General features: G+C 39.8%; 1 protein-coding gene across 1 annotated transcript in view; it reads right to left on the minus strand.

Moving 5' to 3' along the window:
* LOC133529039 (max-binding protein MNT-like) overlaps positions 1-15,214 on the minus strand; it is a 68,954-nt gene extending 53,740 nt beyond the window's left edge. The window contains exon 1 of the mRNA XM_061866636.1: positions 14,578-15,214. Coding sequence (XP_061722620.1) covers positions 14,578-14,647 — 70 coding nt within the window. The 5' untranslated portion in view covers positions 14,648-15,214. The remainder of the gene's footprint in view (positions 1-14,577) is intronic.
* Between the last annotated feature and the right edge of the window lie 3,337 nt (positions 15,215-18,551).

Consider the following 18,551-nt stretch of genomic DNA (forward strand, 5'->3'; position numbering starts at 1 on the left):
ATTTATATTTATCATTTATCGCACACCCAGCAGCGACCTATGCTTAGGGTTGCCAAACTTGCCAAGAGCAAGGGAGTCAGGATTTACCAATTTTGACCATAGGGGGCGTCCATTAATCGCGTCATATTGTATAGGGGGGGAGGGGGTCAGCAAAAAATCACCAATGATCACCACAGGGGACGGGGGGGTATGGACACGTATCACGTGTATTTTTTTTTTCATCTGTGCTATACTGTATTATAGTCAATAAAATAAAAATAATAGTTTTCCGCCCTTATTATCCTTCACGTGTACTTAGGTTCATTTGTTAGAAAACTGTTCTTTAGTTATCGAAAAAAATACACGTCATATTGGATGGGGGGGGGGGGGTCCTGAAAATATCACCAAAGATCACCATGGGGGAGGGGGGGGGTCTAAAACAAGCCAAAAACGTATGACGCGATTAATGGACGCCCCCATACCTACAGATCTTTTTATCTCTATGATAGACATAAATCGTCATCATCCTTTTTCTTTCACTAATACGAATACCAAAATTCTAACATTTATTCTGTAAGTAGTACAAGTAATTCAATACAACATTTACCGTGACATGTTAAGGTTGACTTAAAGAGACAAGGTAAATTTGTATCGCTAAGGAGATCTGTTTTACTTAAAGATACAAACATTAAAAATACTTGTTAAGACTGGCAATCACATGAATAACTATATATTTTTCTAATGTTAGTTTTGAACTTCAAGCACACAATGGAAGATTTTGCTTAATGATTTAATTAAATATAAAGTTGCATATAAAATGTGCATCAAGGATTTTGTTCAAGAATAAATTATTTTATAATTTTATTGGTATGTGGTAACCCTATTCAAGCTTCTGTTAGGTAAGCCAAAACTTAGGCAAAATGTTTTATTTATCAACTGAATTTCAATAATCTGGATCGCTACCAACTTCTGTATTGTAAAGGTATTTAAATTTAACGATTCCACTTCTTCTAGCGCGCTCTAAGTTCAGTGGTATACCTACATCTACATAATATATGTATAATCAGAAAATTTGTGGCTTATGCGTGTATTACTTTTCTTTGGTGACATCATCGCATTTGCAATTGCTGTTGCAATTGCATAACGGCACATTCATGGCAAAATCGCGAATCCTATGTATATGGTAAATGTGGAATGAAGACTCTTTGCATGTGCGCATAAAGCTTTAAAATCTTTGTGTATTTACCACCAGGCGAAGTCTTCCGAATGTAAGGAAACTGCGAAGCCGCGAGGCGTTAGCGTAGGTATTTACTCATCCATCTCTGTTTGGTATTCAACAGAAGCTTGTATGAGGACACTGACTCTGTCAGGATGGAAGAATGTGTGATATTTTTTTATGATAAAATATAGTTTTTTAAACCAAGTTTATCTGTAGCAGTGAAATAAGAAACTACTCAAGTACCTACTCATTCCTCATTTGGCGGATGTATATGAGGCTTAGTTGAAAGTATTATAAAAGAAAAGTAATTCAAAGTTTCCTTAAAAAGAAAAAAATGCGCTTTATTAGAAGCAATTTTCATATTTTTAGCAATATTAGAAGCAATTTTCATAAATTGTTACAAATTTTTAAAGTCCTCAATGTAATGCATGGGGACTTTAAACCTACCTACCTATTTTTCTATAGAGCGAAAGTCAAAAAATCAGGAGGGCTGAGACGGTCGCCTCTTATTTGTCACTATGCCTGCTTTGTTCTAACAAGTGTCCAAATGCGAAAGTGACGAATGTCGTGTGACAAGCAATAAAAATACGGTCATGCTACCGCCGCTAGATTCGAATCGATCAAAACCTTAAAGAAAATCCTCATGTTTGTATTTTTTTAAAGCGGTACGATTATTCAATAACACCACTCTCTTAACCTACGGCATCTTAAGATTATGAAGGGATTAAGAAAAAAACGCGTGTTTATCGAATGTCGGATACAACTACAAAGGAGGAAAAAGTAAAAAGGTGCCTTTTTATATGTAGGTATATTTTATTATTGTTTTAAAGAAAACGTAAAAGCAAAAATAATAGCACTGGTTGCCATAAGGCATTCGCAGCTGTTTTTGGATGTCATCCGACATGCGATATCGGATCGACAACTGTGAAAAAGCTCTAGCCGTAAAAAAACAAATCGCAAGAACTAATGTAAAATGGCGCATTATGTGAAAAAGTGTATTTACTATCGTATTCAGTAAGTTCTACTGTACCCCTAGTGTAAATATTTTCGACAGCGATACGTTACGTACGCGTTTGCGTTAAGTGTCATTTTGTATGAGATTTTTGACTTTCCAAAACGTCCCGCTTGGCGCGCTGTTCAAAAACCCATACAAAATGAGACTTAACGCAAACGCGTACGTCACGTTTCGCTATCAACTAAATTTACACTAGGGGCACTGTACAAGGTACCAAATTTACGTAATTTCAAAAAAGTGATTTGATTGCTTTACGATGAACCTACAGCTACAGCACATGGAAATCCGTTTCCAAATAATCACATTACTTGGCTTTCAAATCAATTTGCTCGCAATTCCGAGATACAACGGAGTGCGTCCTCAGTCGCGAGGTCACGCGATCCTTTCACTGCGAGCGAGCCGGGTACCCGACCTTACAGCGATGCGATTGTTTGTGTCGGATGCACTGAGAGGCCCTTATGAGGGGGCTAACAATGCAAAATTGTAGTTCTTATATTGGATTTTTTCCAAATATAATGAAGGGCAAATGCCGTAAAGAAATTCACACGGAGACTACTTAGACTAAATTTGCTAGGACAGACTCGTACCAAAATCTTAAAAGGTCCTTTCACTGCTAGTGAGCTAGCCGTCGGGTAAACACCCACTAGTGACATATATTTAAGGACGAGCCTTAAGAATGGTTCTAGTTCAGCGGTGTCACTCACGAATTTGAGCCAATCGCGCAGTCCAACGCAACTAGTTGCGATTGCGACCAATCGCGCGCGTGATGCGAACTCATCAACTAATCGCGTTGTGGCGTTAGACTGCACGATTGGCTGGAATTCGTGTGCGTAACACCGTTGTACTGGTCCCATTCTTATTGACCGTAAGGTCCTTCCTTAGATATATGTCAATGGCACCCATCCGATCTTATAGCAATATATATCTGATTGTTTGTTTCGGATGCACTGAGAGGCCCTTAAAAATGTTTTGTACTGTAACATAGCTAACAAGGTAACAAGTTTTATGTACATGACAAGGTAGTCGTGATTGTCTTTTGCTAAGTACCTATTTGGTAGCAAAGAATTGTATATAGAGACGTATTGTCAAGGTAAATTTTGTATTCAACTAAATTTACTACCATCTTTCGACATAGGACTAAAACGTTTAGAATGACATATGGCTATTTGACTCATGTTCTTTCACTGATATGTGTTAAATTTCAAACGGTGTCGTCATCTACCCGAGTATAAGCCAAAGGTATATCGCCATCTATTCGAGCGTAATTGTTTCTTGATTTTTTGAGGCACGATTTTTTCTTAGAGTTATCTTATACGGAGTTATATATATCTTTGGTAATGGTTTCGTAGACGACAAAAACTAGTCATGTGTCATGTAGACGCGTTACTTGTTCAGCCAATAAACTTTAACAGAAATCAAATATCAATTGAGATCAATAATCAATTATTTATTTACCTATCTACAGAAGACCGAGTTGAGTTGAAACAACATACATTTCGGCATCTATAATCGTCTTGAGACAAGGAAACATCATGAGGAGCTCGCGGACACGGGGAGCAGCTCAAAATCGTTTTTTCCAGCTCGATAACAGTCATAGATGTCTCAAAATTTACGTCGTTTCAACTCACCTCGATCTAAGGCACGCATCCTAAAAATGTTTTTTGCGTATCTCAATTCGCTGAAATGCTTTCAGTTCAAAGGGTTCGCAATTTTGGCAATCAAAGCTGGTTTTTCGGTTTGCCTAATTGTATTCCAGAGAACAGCGCTTAACTGTTTTAAAAGGTTGCTTTTATATAATGCCCATTTCAACTTGCACAATTGTCTAACAAGTTTTGGAACAAAATATATTTACATAGGCTTCTTCAAATAACAGTTTGAATCAACAATGAAGCTTTGCGTTATTTACACATTATTTCGCCAGTCTTTCAAGGCGGATCAGGAGAGGGGAGTCATGACCCCCCTTGGACCCCAGTTGGGTCTAGGAAACCATTAGATATTTTTCTAAACCGTACTAATAACCCCAAACACAGTTAGTTTGCGTTGTTTTATCACAGGGTTCTCATCCCATGGCCACCTCCTGCCTCCATCATCATATCAGTCCTAAAATTCCGATTCCGAAATTTAGTCCTAGAATTTTTTTTCTTTGCGACAATAAATGACTTTTTCAATGCATACGTATGTGAGCCTGTAAAAGCTTATAAAAAAAAAATGTGGCGAATAATTCTGAAAGACGACTCTTATCCTCCTAATTTGCCACTGAAATTTGAACCTGTTAGGTAAGATATTGCGTTGTTTAAAAATTGAACGAAACAACGCAAAAGTCTGTTTCAATTGAATATGATTTAAATTTCATCGATCTGGAGAAGTACCATAGGCAGGACCTTGGGCCTTAGGAGAATATTAAAACGAAATACGACTGATTATGAAGGGATTACACAATTTCTTAAATTACCCGAACGCACCTTACTTCAAAATTATTCCAGAACAGGCCACACAATTTTCTTCATTTTAACCGTCGGCTAATGATAGTGTTGCTATTACAGCCTATATCAGACCTCATAAAACCTGCGATTAACTATCGACAACTTTCCAGCGCATACAAAGTCGCCAAACGGCTCACGTATACGTAGCATCGCTATTAACTCAATGTGAACCTAATTGCAACGAGATAAGGTGCACCCAGTTTATAGTAAATGCAAACCAAGCTCATGTCCGGGGTCGTATCTCTATCTCTCTCACCCTACCGGCAGCTACACGAGGGTGAATGAGAAGTTTTACGACTCCGGTCGTCAGTTTGGTTTGCATCTACTATAGTGAGCTCCACACGTACATACGCAGAACTGGTGCTGATAAGTGAACAAACACGATAAGAGTAGCGCGTGTCTCGGTAGGTTCAAGTGGATATGTGCGTGGTCAGTTTGGTTTTCTGCATTTATAGCCTACGTTTTAAATTATATTACCTTTTGTATTTCGAGCTCCCGATATTAATAAAGGTAATCACGGTCTATTTCCCGGTCGATTTAAAGGGCCTCTATATGAGGAAACAGCTGACTTCCTCTTCGTCAAAACGTCACCCCGCTTCAAGTCACCCAAACTGACTCAAACTTAAAAGAGGATAGGATAACCTCTTCACCCTAAAGTAGTTGCCATTTCCCTCTCCGGATATAAAGATTACGGAAACTACTTATCTACAATATTCATAACACTTTCCTTTTAACACATATTTAGAAAACCTAGACAACGATTCTTGTTTTGGTTATTAGATCAGGTTTCAAATATGATAGTAATAGGTCAGTGTCAAAAAGTGACATTTCTTCATCCAAAAACGTCACTTTTGACACTGACATCATATCGGAAACAAATCGAAACTCAAATTAGAATTGGCCTGCTAACTAATCCTGAATCAACTTTAACGTGACACCACACTTTGTATCGTCAAATCAAAAGTGTCATTATAAACGTAGTATTTTCATAGTTTTTTATATATACTACGTCGGTGGCAAACAGAACACGGCCCGCCTAATGATAAGCAGTCTCCGTAGCCTATTCACACTCCGCACCCTTGTTGAGCTCTGGCAACCTTACTCATCGTTAGGAACACAACACTATGACTACTATGAGTAGGGTTTATGGTGAGAATACATTAAGTGCCGGCAATGGTTATGGCAAGCGACAAACTGGGACGTTTTGCCGGTTTCGGTCACATGTGTCTGCAAAGCCTCTCGCAGTCAGCTTAGCCCGTCAATCCAAAATTCTAGACCTATAATTTGTTCCTTAACCTTTCAGAGACAAGTATAGCACAAGGGACCACTCGACAAAATTACATTTTCCCAAGGGCCATCCACTGTTTGGCAATAAATATAGCAAATAAAGTCAACAGAGGGTATCGACCCTTGAGTCCACTACTTCAGTTGCTACCGGGAACCACCAGTCAAGTGCTCCAAGGACCTCTAATTTAACAGCCACTATTCTACTGGTTTTAGGAATAGTTAGATCACTTCTCAAACAATAACTGGGAGATCCCATACAGGGATAAGTTCGCCTTTGTTGTGTTTAATTTACTCTGTGTGTTTTTATTTATATGTACAATACATACATACTTTTAGACAGTTAATTCCTTTTCAAAATTCATAAATTTATTCCGGAAGTAGGCCTCAAGGGCTCTTTTACAAGTCAATACAACATTTATAGTAACATCATATAGTGACATGAAAAATACAACAGCCAATACCTGGGTAAATATTACATTATAATAATCTTAAAATAAATAATTACTACAATATACAATACAATAGAGATGTATAGTCTCTATGGTTAAAAATACATTAAATCTGGAGATGTAAAAGGTCCCCAATGTTTCCTAATGTTTTCAATGGTCCCCAATGGTTCATTTTTCATGCTCTGAAAGTGGGTCGTTGCTATTCTAAAAAGTGTGCAGAAAACGATACGTTTCTGCTCTAGGGCATTGAACTCTTTTTTAGGGTTCCGTAGTCAACTAGGAACCCTTATAGTTTCGCCATGTCCGTCTGTCTGTCTGTCTGTCTGTCTGTCTGTCCGAGGCTTTGCTCCGTGGTCGTTATATAGACTCGTTAGTGCTAGAAAGCTGAAATTTGGCATGGATATATAAATCAATAAAGCCGACAAAGTCGTACAATAAAATCTAAAAATTTAATTTTTTTTAGGGTACCTCCCCTACACGTAAAGTGGGGGTGAAATTTTTTTTTTCGCTTCAACCCTAGAGTGTAGGGTATCGTTGGAAAGGTCTTTCAAAACTAATTGGGGTTTTCAAGAAACATTTTTTGATAAAGTGAATATACAGGGTGTCCCAAAAAGGACACGCCATAGCGACACTGGAGGTAGACCAGCCTGAGAGGGTTCCAACCAACCTAACATGACCCTAGTAAAAGTTGCACCGTTTTCAAGTTATTTGCAATTTAACGTTTTTCGTGAATTTTGACCGTTTTCAGCATTGTTAGGCTCAGTGTGCACTTATAAAGCCCTTAAAATAAGTTTTTTTTATGTGTACGGCACCATGAATAGTTAATTAGGATAATAAAAGAGATATTTCATCGATAACTTACGTGAAATGTAAAAAAACAAGGGCTTGATCTAAAGTTTTATTCGCAGCGAAACATCAATTTCAACTTTGACCACCTGCCGTATAAAAAAACTACTTAAAAGGTAACAAAAAAATAACGCTATAATATTAAGCATTTTATGCAGATTCTAAAATGGTATAAAACATGCACATTTCTGCCATAAAATAATAAGTTATTATCATCTTTCGAATGCCTCATAAAGCTAAGTTGGCCTAGGGAATCTGCAATCCTTTTTGGATATGTTTCGAGCTGCCTCCAATTACGCGTACCTAATTCATCTTGGATTCTTATTGGCTTTGAGTGCAAGTTCTCAAATGGTTAAGAGAGTGAGACAACATGAAATGCACTCGCTCTATCTCGCTCTTTTTATCTCAACTTTGTCACACGGTCAACTGCTACCTGGGATTATCCTACGGATTATCTCTTTAAAAACAGAAGGAGGAGGGATAGCCACTAGTCATCCTTATCTCTAGTAAGTATTTAGGAATCCTAATCCTGATTAGTTCGTTACCGTGTGTTTCGTGCAATTGTTGTGTTATCTTTGCTGCTGTGTATTCGTGGTCCTAAACAAATCTACTTGGCTTTCATCTGGACTCTGATTTCTTTTTGACTTGGTATGTTTGTGGGACTGAAACGACAACTTGGCACCGCTCACGGACACTGATTATTGCTTTTTGGAACCTCTCCATCACAATGGCAGATCACAACTACACCGATCGTGAGTACAGTGCACATGATCTATGGAGAAACTAGGCGTGTCTCTAACAGAGGAATTGTCTCATACAACGACGCCAGATCAGCTGCAAGATTGTACAATCAAAGGTATGCCAATCGGCATGCCACGAATCATGAAATCATTTTAAGAGTTGTGAATGCATATCGAAATGGCAGAAGGCCAGGACAGGCTTACGCTGAAGGAAGGCCCCGGACTATTGACGACGACGTGGTTTTAAATATGGTACAAAGAGAGCCAGAAATTTCTCTAAGAAATATTGAACGTCGTATCGGCGTAAATAAATCCTCAGCGCAGAGAATTTTTAAACGTCATAAATATCATGCGTATCATATTCAACGCCTGCAAACACTTCTTCCGACGGATTACGCACCCCGCGTTGAATTTTGCCGACAAATGCTTCAAAAACTGGAAGAAAATGAAAACTTTTTTAATGAAGTGATGTGGAGCGACGAATCCACGTGTAGAAGAGATGGGTATCTCAATCTCCACAATATTCATAGCTGGCAAATTGAAAACCCACACGAAGGGAGAGAAGACCGGACCCAACATCAATTTAAAATTAATTTGTGGACGGGAATATTTAATGGCCAAATAATAGGACCGGTCGAGTTGCCAGCTATTTTAAATGGGAGAAATTACCTGCAGTTCTTGCAAAACGATCTGCCAGTTTTACTTGAAGACACACCGCTCGCACTGAGACAGAGGATGTGGTACCAGCAAGATGGCTGCCCAGCACATTTCGCTCGCGATGTTCGCGACCATCTCTCGCAGACATTCCCAAGAAGATGGATCGGCCGATTAGGACCAGTATTATGGCCACCGCGTTCGCCGGACCTAAATCCATTGGATTTTTTTTATTGGGGATGCTTAAAAGACAAGGTCTACTCCGAGCCAATAAGGTCCCAAGACGAACTACGGCGACGTGTATTTCAGGCAGCACGAGACATATCCGAAATTAACTTAAGGAAATTAACAAGAAATTTCAGAAGACGCTGCCAAGCGTGCATACGAGTCGGTGGAAAACAATTTGAGCACCTGTTGTAATAAATAAATAAATCAATGAAACTTCAATCTGTATTACATTTTTTTCGAACCTTTCTTACTTCATTTACTTAGTAGCAATGATATCATAACAGCTTACGCATTCCGGAATGCTTATTAGATATGGATGACACAATTGTACAAACAAAAGCTTACACTTCTGTCTTCAAAGAGATAAGCCCTACGATAATCCCAGGTAGCAGTTGACCGTGTGACAAAGTTGAGATAAAAAGAGCGAGATAGAGCGAGTGCATCTCATGTTGTCTCACTCTTTTAACCATTTGAGAACTTGCACTCAAAGCCAATAAGAATCCAAGATGAATTACGCGTCATTGGATTGCAGATTCCCTAGTCCAACTTAGCTTTATGAGGCATTCGAAAGATGATAATAACTCATTATTTTATGGCAGAAATGTGCATGTTTTATACCATTTTAGAATCTGCATAAAATGCTTAATATTATAGCGTTATTTTTTTGTTACCTTTTAAGTAGTTTTTTTTCACGGCAGGTGGTCAAAGTTGAAATTGATGTTTCGCTGCGAATAAAACTTTAGATCAAGCCCTTGTTTTTTTACATTTCACGTAGGTTATCGATGAAATATCTCTTTTATTATCCTAATTAACTATTCATGGTGCCGTACACATAAAAAAAACTTATTTTAAGGGCTTTATAAGTGCACACTGAGCCTAACAATGCTGAAAACGGTCAAAATTCACGAAAAACGTTAAATTGCCAATAACTTGAAAACGGTGCAACTTTTACTAGGGTCATGTTAGGTTGGTTGGAACCCTCTCAGGCTGGTCTACCTCCAGTGTCGCTATGGCGTGTCCTTTTTGGGACACCCTGTATTCGGAGATAATCGCTCCGAAAGAAAAAAAATGTGTCCCCCCCCCTCCTCTAACTTTTGAACCATAGGTCCAAAAAATATGTAAAAAATCGTGGAAGTAGAGCTTAAGAAAGACATTAAATGAAAACTATAGCGGACATGATCAGTTTAGCTGTTCTTGAGTTATCGCAAAAAGTTTTCCCTTCATAGTAAAAAGACTTACTTTAATTAGGTACTGATTATGCAAATTTGCCTATTTGTTTAACTCGGGTGAAAGGTACCGTTTCATCCCTTGGTTAACAATTTACTATACTTTAAGCTCCAGTTTAGCTTATTGTGACGGAAGAGTAACTACGGAACCCTACACTGAGCGTGGCCCGACATGCTCTTGGCCGGTTATTTTTTCTCTTTTTTACGATAAGTTATCAAAATTTTGGTTTTAAATGTATCTGTTATACAATTTCCATGCTGATAATTAACTCGCCATTCCATAAATAACGATATTTTTACCTAAATTGATAACTGAAAGTACCCTCAAAAAAATGCTACTGAAGTTTATACTTAGTTACTTAGCCGTGTTTTTTATACTCGTGAAATTTTGTGAGCAGGTTCCAAAGTTAGATATTTTTTTATTTTTTGAAAAATATTTTAAATGGCGGAATACTACATCAATAACTTAAGCGCCAGTAGGGTCTACGGTGCTTAAGGCCATTGTAAGTTCGCTGTGGTAATGTCTTAAAGAAATAAGTGTGTCATTATTTTTTCTCACAGTTGCACTGAAATGTTGACATGACTTACTACAAATTAGGTCCGGAAATACTACGTATCCGGTGCGGTGAGTGAAGATGATATGTAAAGGAATTTCATACAGCCTTCCATGCCTAGGCCTGTAAAGCAACCTTCTTTTGTTTTTAAACGTCAAATTGTGAAACGTCTTGACCATCAAATAGTAGTAGATTCGTAATTTGTTTTTAGCCGTGTAAAGCTAAGACATTCGAGGCAAATGGACATTCGGGGACTGGACATTCGGGGAATTAGACATTCAAGGCAAATGGACGCTCGGGGAATTGGACATTCAAGGAAAGTGGACATTCAGGGAATTGGACATTCGAGGCCAAAACCGAAAAATCGCTGTACGATTAAAAGTTTTTAAAAGGTATTGCTTGTATTGTATTCCAGACTTTCCGGCCGGGCCTGCAAAAGATGAAGAAACCCAGCCACTGCCTATTTAATCCTTACTAATATCGTAGCTACGTGCGATGGAACTGTTCCGCTTTCGCGACCCGCTTAACGACGCAGCCTCAATGCAATGTTGCACTACTTGCACTATTACATTACTATGTAACAAATGCTAAGGTAAAATTGGCAGTCTACTGTCATCCTCAACCTAGACCTGAATCTATGGCGGTCATCATAATCACACTAGATGCATTGGCATATATCTATGGACGGGCCTTACGGGCAATAAGAAACAGTACAGCGGTGTCACGCACACGAATTCGAGCCAATCGCGCAGTCTAACGCCACAACGCGATTGGTTGATGAGTTCGCATCACGCGCGCGGTTGGTCGCAACTAGTTGCGTTAGACTGCACGGTTGGCTTCAATTTGTGAGTGTCACCACTGAACTAGCACCATTCTTAGTGCCCGTAAGGCTCGTCCTTAGATATATATATATATGTCTGGATGTGATTCGCACGTCGCATGTTTGAGCGCGACAATGCTATGCGCGTATTATAGTGACACCCCGCTCGCACATCGGAGCGACGTGCAATTAGCAACCAGTGTTATAACCGTCTTTGACATGGCTCACTTGAGGAGTGAGTCCGGTCGGCATTCGTTTTTACGAAAGCGACTGCCACCTGGAGACAACTAGGTCTAATTTTGGCTAATCCAATTCCTCAATCACCGAAAAGCGATTGGGAAAATTTATATAAATTAATTATTTTGGCGAGGAGCATTCTGCATAAGAAACATTATATTACGTTCTGTACGTGTTCAATCTATGAGCGCTGTATTTATTATAGTGGGCAATATCTCAGGAATCAAACGATTTTTATGATGATGAGGTGAGAGTATCCACAAAGCCAAGTCTTATCCCGACATTTATCACTACACCGTGTTTTTATTTAATTCCGGGGTATCGGTAAGGAATAAAATAATAAAATAAAAATGTAATTAAGTATTACTTTTGACTTAACCAAACAATTGAAAACTGTGACATATCTATGCCATTTCGAACATCGATTCAATTTATTAGCAGATGAATAAACTCGTACTAAACACAACTCAATAGGCAAACAAGCTCTAAGGTAAGTGTACACGCTCGTACAGGCCTTATCAGATAAGAATAAATTATTGATTATCTCGGAAATGGAATTAATTAGAATACCGGTGTATTTGAGAAAGTTACTAATATTTAAGCTCTGGAATGCACCCATAAAATAAACAAAAATAAAATAAAAAACACGGTGTATAGCTAAGCAATTTTTATTTCATTTCTCTTAAATATACTTTCGTAAACAAGGCTCGAAAACCGGTTAAATTTCCAAAAAACTAACGTCTGAAGAGGATATTGAAAACCGAATTGGAGAAGTTGGAAAACTCTGAGACCACAAGACAAATGACTGAATAGGGAATATTACACAAAACTCTGCGTAGAGGGCGCCACTAGCACAAACTATAAACAAACCGCTTTGATGCATCAGTGTCATAAATATGGTGTGAAAACATTCTAAGGCATCTGACGACCGGCTTGGCCTAGTGGGCAGTGACCCTGCCTACGAAGCTGATGGTCCCGGGTTCAAATCCTGGTAAGGGCATGTATTCGTGTGATGAGCATGGATATTTGTTCCTGAGTCATGGGTGTTTTCTATGTATTTAAGTATTTATATATTATATATGTCGTTGTCTAAGTACTCTCAACACAAGCCTTATTGAGCTTACTGTGGGACTTAGTCAATTTGTGTAAAAATGTCCTATAATATTTATTTATTTATTTACTATAACTTATAAAACAATTAAAACAAAGTCCCCCGCCGCGTGTGTCTGTCTGTATGTTAGCGATAAACTCAAAAACTACTGAACGAATTTTCATGCGGTTTACCACAAGTATTGTATAATAATAAATAATGTACTGTGAAAAGGTGTTGTTTGTAGAGTTAGGGCTTGTAGAATTAGAAGGTTGGCTTTACAAGAGATCTGAACTTTTTGACAGTGCCAGCCAGTATGGTTTCGTCGTGGCGACATTTTACATGAAAATGTTTTTGATGGGATAAAAATTATGGTAAACTTATTTATTCAAGTACACATGTGTATAAAAGGTCACTTCGGTGTTGTCATAATAAGTAAGTACTTTCTCATATCGTATTATTCACTCTTTTCCTACATTAACGTCAACAAATAGATTAAACATCCCTAAATAGACCACAATATTGTTAGTTATTTTTAGAATTGGAGATAGGCGGTCCAAAAGTATTAAAAATGACAAAATATCAAACGGAGATATTGAGGGCCTACCACGGACCAAGAACTAAGTTTTACCTCTCTGTCACACTTACGTACGAATTTACAAGTGCGGCAGAGGCGATTCTTCTTTCGTGGCCCGCTGATATCTTAGAATTCAGTTTCACACCTACCCGTCTCTCTACGCTCTGCGCGTTTCGAAACTTGTTCGCTCCGTACTGACACGGGTTGCAGAAACGAAAAGAGTCACGCGAATCAAGAAACGACACAGCGTAGGCACATTTTGCGGTTTACAACAACCACACTGTATGACTAGTGTTGTGACTGTTCAAAGTAGGTAAAGTAAGCCACGTAGGCGTGATAGTGCACACAATAAGACAATGTGTTCATCAAGCGTTGCGTATAAAATAACGCGTATAAGTTTGATTTGAAATCTGGAAAGGATGTTGAAGCGATGTGCCTCGGTGCGTGCCCCCCCCGACACGCGCCGCGATCAGCTGACCGCTGCGCCCCCTGCCCTGCCAGCCAGCCCGCTCCCCCGGCCCATAGGTATGTACCCACTTGCTACTGTCGCTAACTAGATCAACGCATAGAGGAAAATATTATACGTGGCACTGGCGTTTTACGACCACTTATTTGCGTAGGCGCTCATGTTTCTTATTAGAGCCGGTAGGAATACTAGGGCGACATGCGTTTGGTAATTAGTAAACAACGTTGAAAATATGCAAGCGTTGAAGTCTCGAAGATATTCACACGAAAGGTATAATATAGCCCGTATTTCCTTCTACATAAGGTTAAAAAAGTTTTATTTGTCACAATTAATGCACGGAAAAAGCAGCCGGAATGTCGTGTAGTGTTAGCGTAACGAGTTACGACGTAGTGAACAACACGTTCCCGTCGAGTGCGAGGCTATCTATGAATCATAGATAGGTACGGCCGCCGCTTTCGTTCGTATCGCACGTTGCAAATTGCATTAGATAAAAGCGACCGGCGCGCGGCGGATTGATTAAGAGTTACGTGCGCCGCTTAGCGTTCATAATTGGCGAATTTCAGGTTTCCTTTGTTTACGTGGGGCGAGGCCGGCGCGGGGCGCGACGGCGCGGCTGCGTGCCGTTCAAGGTCAAGAGCGTCGGGCGTCGGCTCGCTGCACCGGCGGCCGACCGGACCCGCGCCGCCCGGCTCCAGCGGCCCACTTACCGGCCTGGAGGCGCCGCTCCTGCAGCTCGATGAAGCGCGCCGCCTCGAGCAGGGTGTCCAACAGGCTCATGACGCACACGGCACGGCGACGCGCCGCGCGGTACAGGCGCGCCCGCTGTCACGCCGCGACTGGCCACGCGCGCGGCGCGCCGCTCACGTGGCCGCCGCCACTACCGACCAATGGCGGCGCAGCACGCGCGTCACGTGACCCGCGCCGCCGGCCAATAGCGGCGCGGCCCGGCGCCCCCCCACCCGCGCGCGATCGATGCCATTGCAGCGATCGAATGCACGCGCGCGCCCCCGCTCCGCGCGCCGCCGGCGACCGGTGACGCGGCAGTATAGGGCTTTGTTTATCTAATACTTTACGTTTATTTCAGACTATGAACAGCAATAACATTAATCAAATTTACCTGGGTTTTCAGAGTTTTCTATGAGCTGTGCTCCTTTGGCGGAGGCGCTGCCGGCGAGCACGTGCTGGCTCGGCCCGACTTTCACTTCCGCGCTCGTCGTCTAACAAGTTGCACTGTACAATTTTGTTATGAGAAAATTTGTGAGCGTGGATTTACGAAATCACCTATTAATTGTAAAAACATAGATATACACCTAATACGCTCTATCATTTAATTATTTTAATCAGCTACACTTAACTAGCTAGTACCTACTTGAATATATATTAGTTTATGATCATAGTTATAACCAAGTAAGCTAAACAGTCTACATAATTATGTAATTAACGAAAGATGACGACTTCCTGACGGGGCCTATTACGCCTTTCGCCGTCGAAAGTTAGGTATAAATAGGATACTTTTCCCCCAGTTTTTTGGTGCGGAATTTACGCAAGGCCGTTGACCTGTCAAGGCAAAGTGAACCTAAATGCGGAGTGGTAAGGTTCATTTCGGGAAAACGTGGACGAACCTTTTATGAAGTTTGGATCAGGAACAAAATGATCGACGTGACTTCGTAGCGACCGAGCTACTCGTGTAGGTGTAGGCGATAGTTCACCGGTCAATTGTCCGGTCGGTAATGGTAAAACTACTTATTAGAAAAACACATTTTGAAATGAAAGAAAAAAAAAATTGGTATTTAACTAACATACCTGGTATTTTTACTAGCTATTTATCTTGTAATGGATGTATGTATACATTGTACGGGTTAAATTTAACCCACGTCCCGGTTAAAATTTGTATAAGTACATGGTACCTAACTGATGATGGAGCTGGAAGGTGGCTATAGGAACTCTGTAATACAGAAACGTAACCTAATTGTATTTTAGGTTTGTACAGTCAGCGTCAAATACTTTGTAGCAGGTATTCGTACTCCCGTAAAGTTTTTTGTACTTACCTTGATTTATTATTTACTCTGGCGTTTTCCTGTTACGTACCTGCTCTAACTTAACTGTTCCGCTTTTATTTACCTATACACCGTGGGATCATGTAACCCGACAGATTTAAAAAGTTACACATTTTTCTGAAATCGATCTTATTTTAGAGATGGTGACAAATTCTTGCAAAAATTTGTTTCAGTTACTTATAGCTTAGTGAAAAATGCCTTTTTGGCTGCGATTCTGCCACTAAGTGACTGGGTTCAGACATATCTACTGACAGACATTAAAGATTTAAAGGAAACTCGCAAAATGTATCTGTAAATAAATAAATAAACTTATTCGCTGCAATGGTTTTTTTAGCAAGACGTAAAAAGCCATAACGTGTCGTGTGCAGAACACACACACACAAACCCAAGTAGCACAAAACTGCATTATAAGGTGACACAAACTGTTCACGTCGGTAACTTTAGCATTTATATAGAGTTATAATATGACATCCCAACTGCAATAACTGAAAATTAAGCTATCGTCTGTATAATAACGTTATTATGCATCACCACTGCACAACTGTAATGCTGCAAGCGTTAATATGGGAAAACAGTTCTATATTATACAGCTTTTAGCAATTAATGGAACTGAGAGCTGAAATGTGGAACTGTAAGCTGTATTGGCGCATTTTTGTGGGCTTTAACTAAGCTATATTCTGAATAAGACGCCACAAGTGTACCCTTAGACGCTTGCATTTTAAGAAAGAACATGTGAACTACTATATTGCAATCAGTCATTCAGTGATATCAATTAACAATGATATAATGCGCCTGGCTGCATATAGTGGAACTTTAGTAGTGTTAATCAGCTTATTCCATGCAATCCTATAATAACACTTATAAAGCCCCCATGATCGCTTTGGATGAATTCATATACTTCTGAATTACAGCAAACTGCTGGTTATTAGATCACATGTGGCTTGTGAACCCAATTGGAGCTGAATACTTGTACCAGCGTGGGCTATTAATCTGCTAATGTAGTTAAATAAGATCTTATGGACTACATTTTTATCGCCTCATAGTTATTTATTAGTTACTCGCCACCAGCGTGGCGACATTGTGATCTGGAAACAGAAAAGGAAAACTGGCGGAATACGCCGAAAAATTAATAGAGAATTTTTGAAATCCCTAAAACTCATACGGAGAGTTTAGTAGTTCATTGCTAACTGTGCCACTATTTGCGTACAATGCGGCCCACAATTATGCTATACACAAATCTATAACTGATTTGTTTGACACAAGATCTCGCCGTGTCAGCTCTTTGCTGACTTATGTACCTACTACGAGTGGACACTTAGACAGCCCAGTATTAGTCAATGTACCTCGAGTGAACACTGAAATAGCTTCTACCATTTTATCGTGGTTAATACGGTACACATTAGAGATCTGCCATTTTTTTAGATTTCAATGTTATATATTATTCATTTATCCTAATTAAGTCAACGAAAACGACACCGGATTTGTGAAGGAAACCGGATGATTTTATGAGTAACAGCTTATCGTCAATTTATACGAGTATTATGAATAAAAAAGTATCCTTTGTTCATAACATCGACTTATTTAATACTAAAATTTTCAAGTAAACAGTGATATTTTGGGGGCGAGTGTAAAATTTATCTACATTCATATAATATTTGACAATAAAATTTCTTTCCCATTTGAAATTCACACACATGGGAATAAAATCAATGTTGTACTTAGGTACCAAAACTAACGTTTACACCTTCATTGCACCTTCTTTATAAACATCACGTCACGAAATAGTACATGCTAACAATATAAGAAAATAATAAAGGAGTGGAGCAATAAATATTCACAATCGTCCCAATTATGCATTCTCAACTCCTTAGAAGCGTTAAATCAATCCTTTTAAGTACTTTGTGCTGAAAAAAGGTCAACAGGGACTCTATTAATCAGCCATTAAGCTGTAAATAGGTAACACGTGATCCACTAATCAGTCAATGTTCAGCTCTTAGGGTGACTGTTACCTTTAGTAATGCTGATATAATGCTGATATAGTGCAATATTTCCAATTATTCAGCTGACAGCTGATTAATTTGTGCCCAAAATAGAGTTATATCAGCACTTACAGCGCCTCTAACACTCTTATTCAGCTGGTTTATACAGCTAAGGGTTCTGTTCTGGACAATAATTCAGCTACTATACAGCAGGTCTGTGCTACTTGGGAAATGGTTTTTTTGCCGAATTAGACCGAAAATTACAAATAATTTTTTGCTCCTTATTACCTCAGCAATGCGAGGTTAAAATCTGTTGGATTATATGGGCCCCCGGTGTATACTAGTTCCCCCCGCGGGTTGCCCACCTTGTCGTGGTAGAGGAGCTTAGTAGCCGTGGCTTGGTCACCCACGGTGAAGCGAAGAGGCAACCAGGGCCGGCCTGTTTGAGGTGCGGGTTGGCCCGAGGAGGACGCTCCAAGTAGGCTTTGTAAGCCCGCTTGTGACGCGTTGGAGGTGGACCGTCGAGGAAGAGGAGTGTCGGTATTGCGGTGAGCCGTTCTCCCTATCCTCGACGGCCGAGGTGGGATCGCAGGGGAAGAGGCGTGATGATATCACGATGCGCCACTCTTCCTATCCCCTGCGACC

This window comes from Cydia pomonella, chromosome 20, assembly GCF_033807575.1.
Source record: "Cydia pomonella isolate Wapato2018A chromosome 20, ilCydPomo1, whole genome shotgun sequence".
Classification (NCBI taxonomy): domain Eukaryota; kingdom Metazoa; phylum Arthropoda; class Insecta; order Lepidoptera; family Tortricidae; genus Cydia; species Cydia pomonella.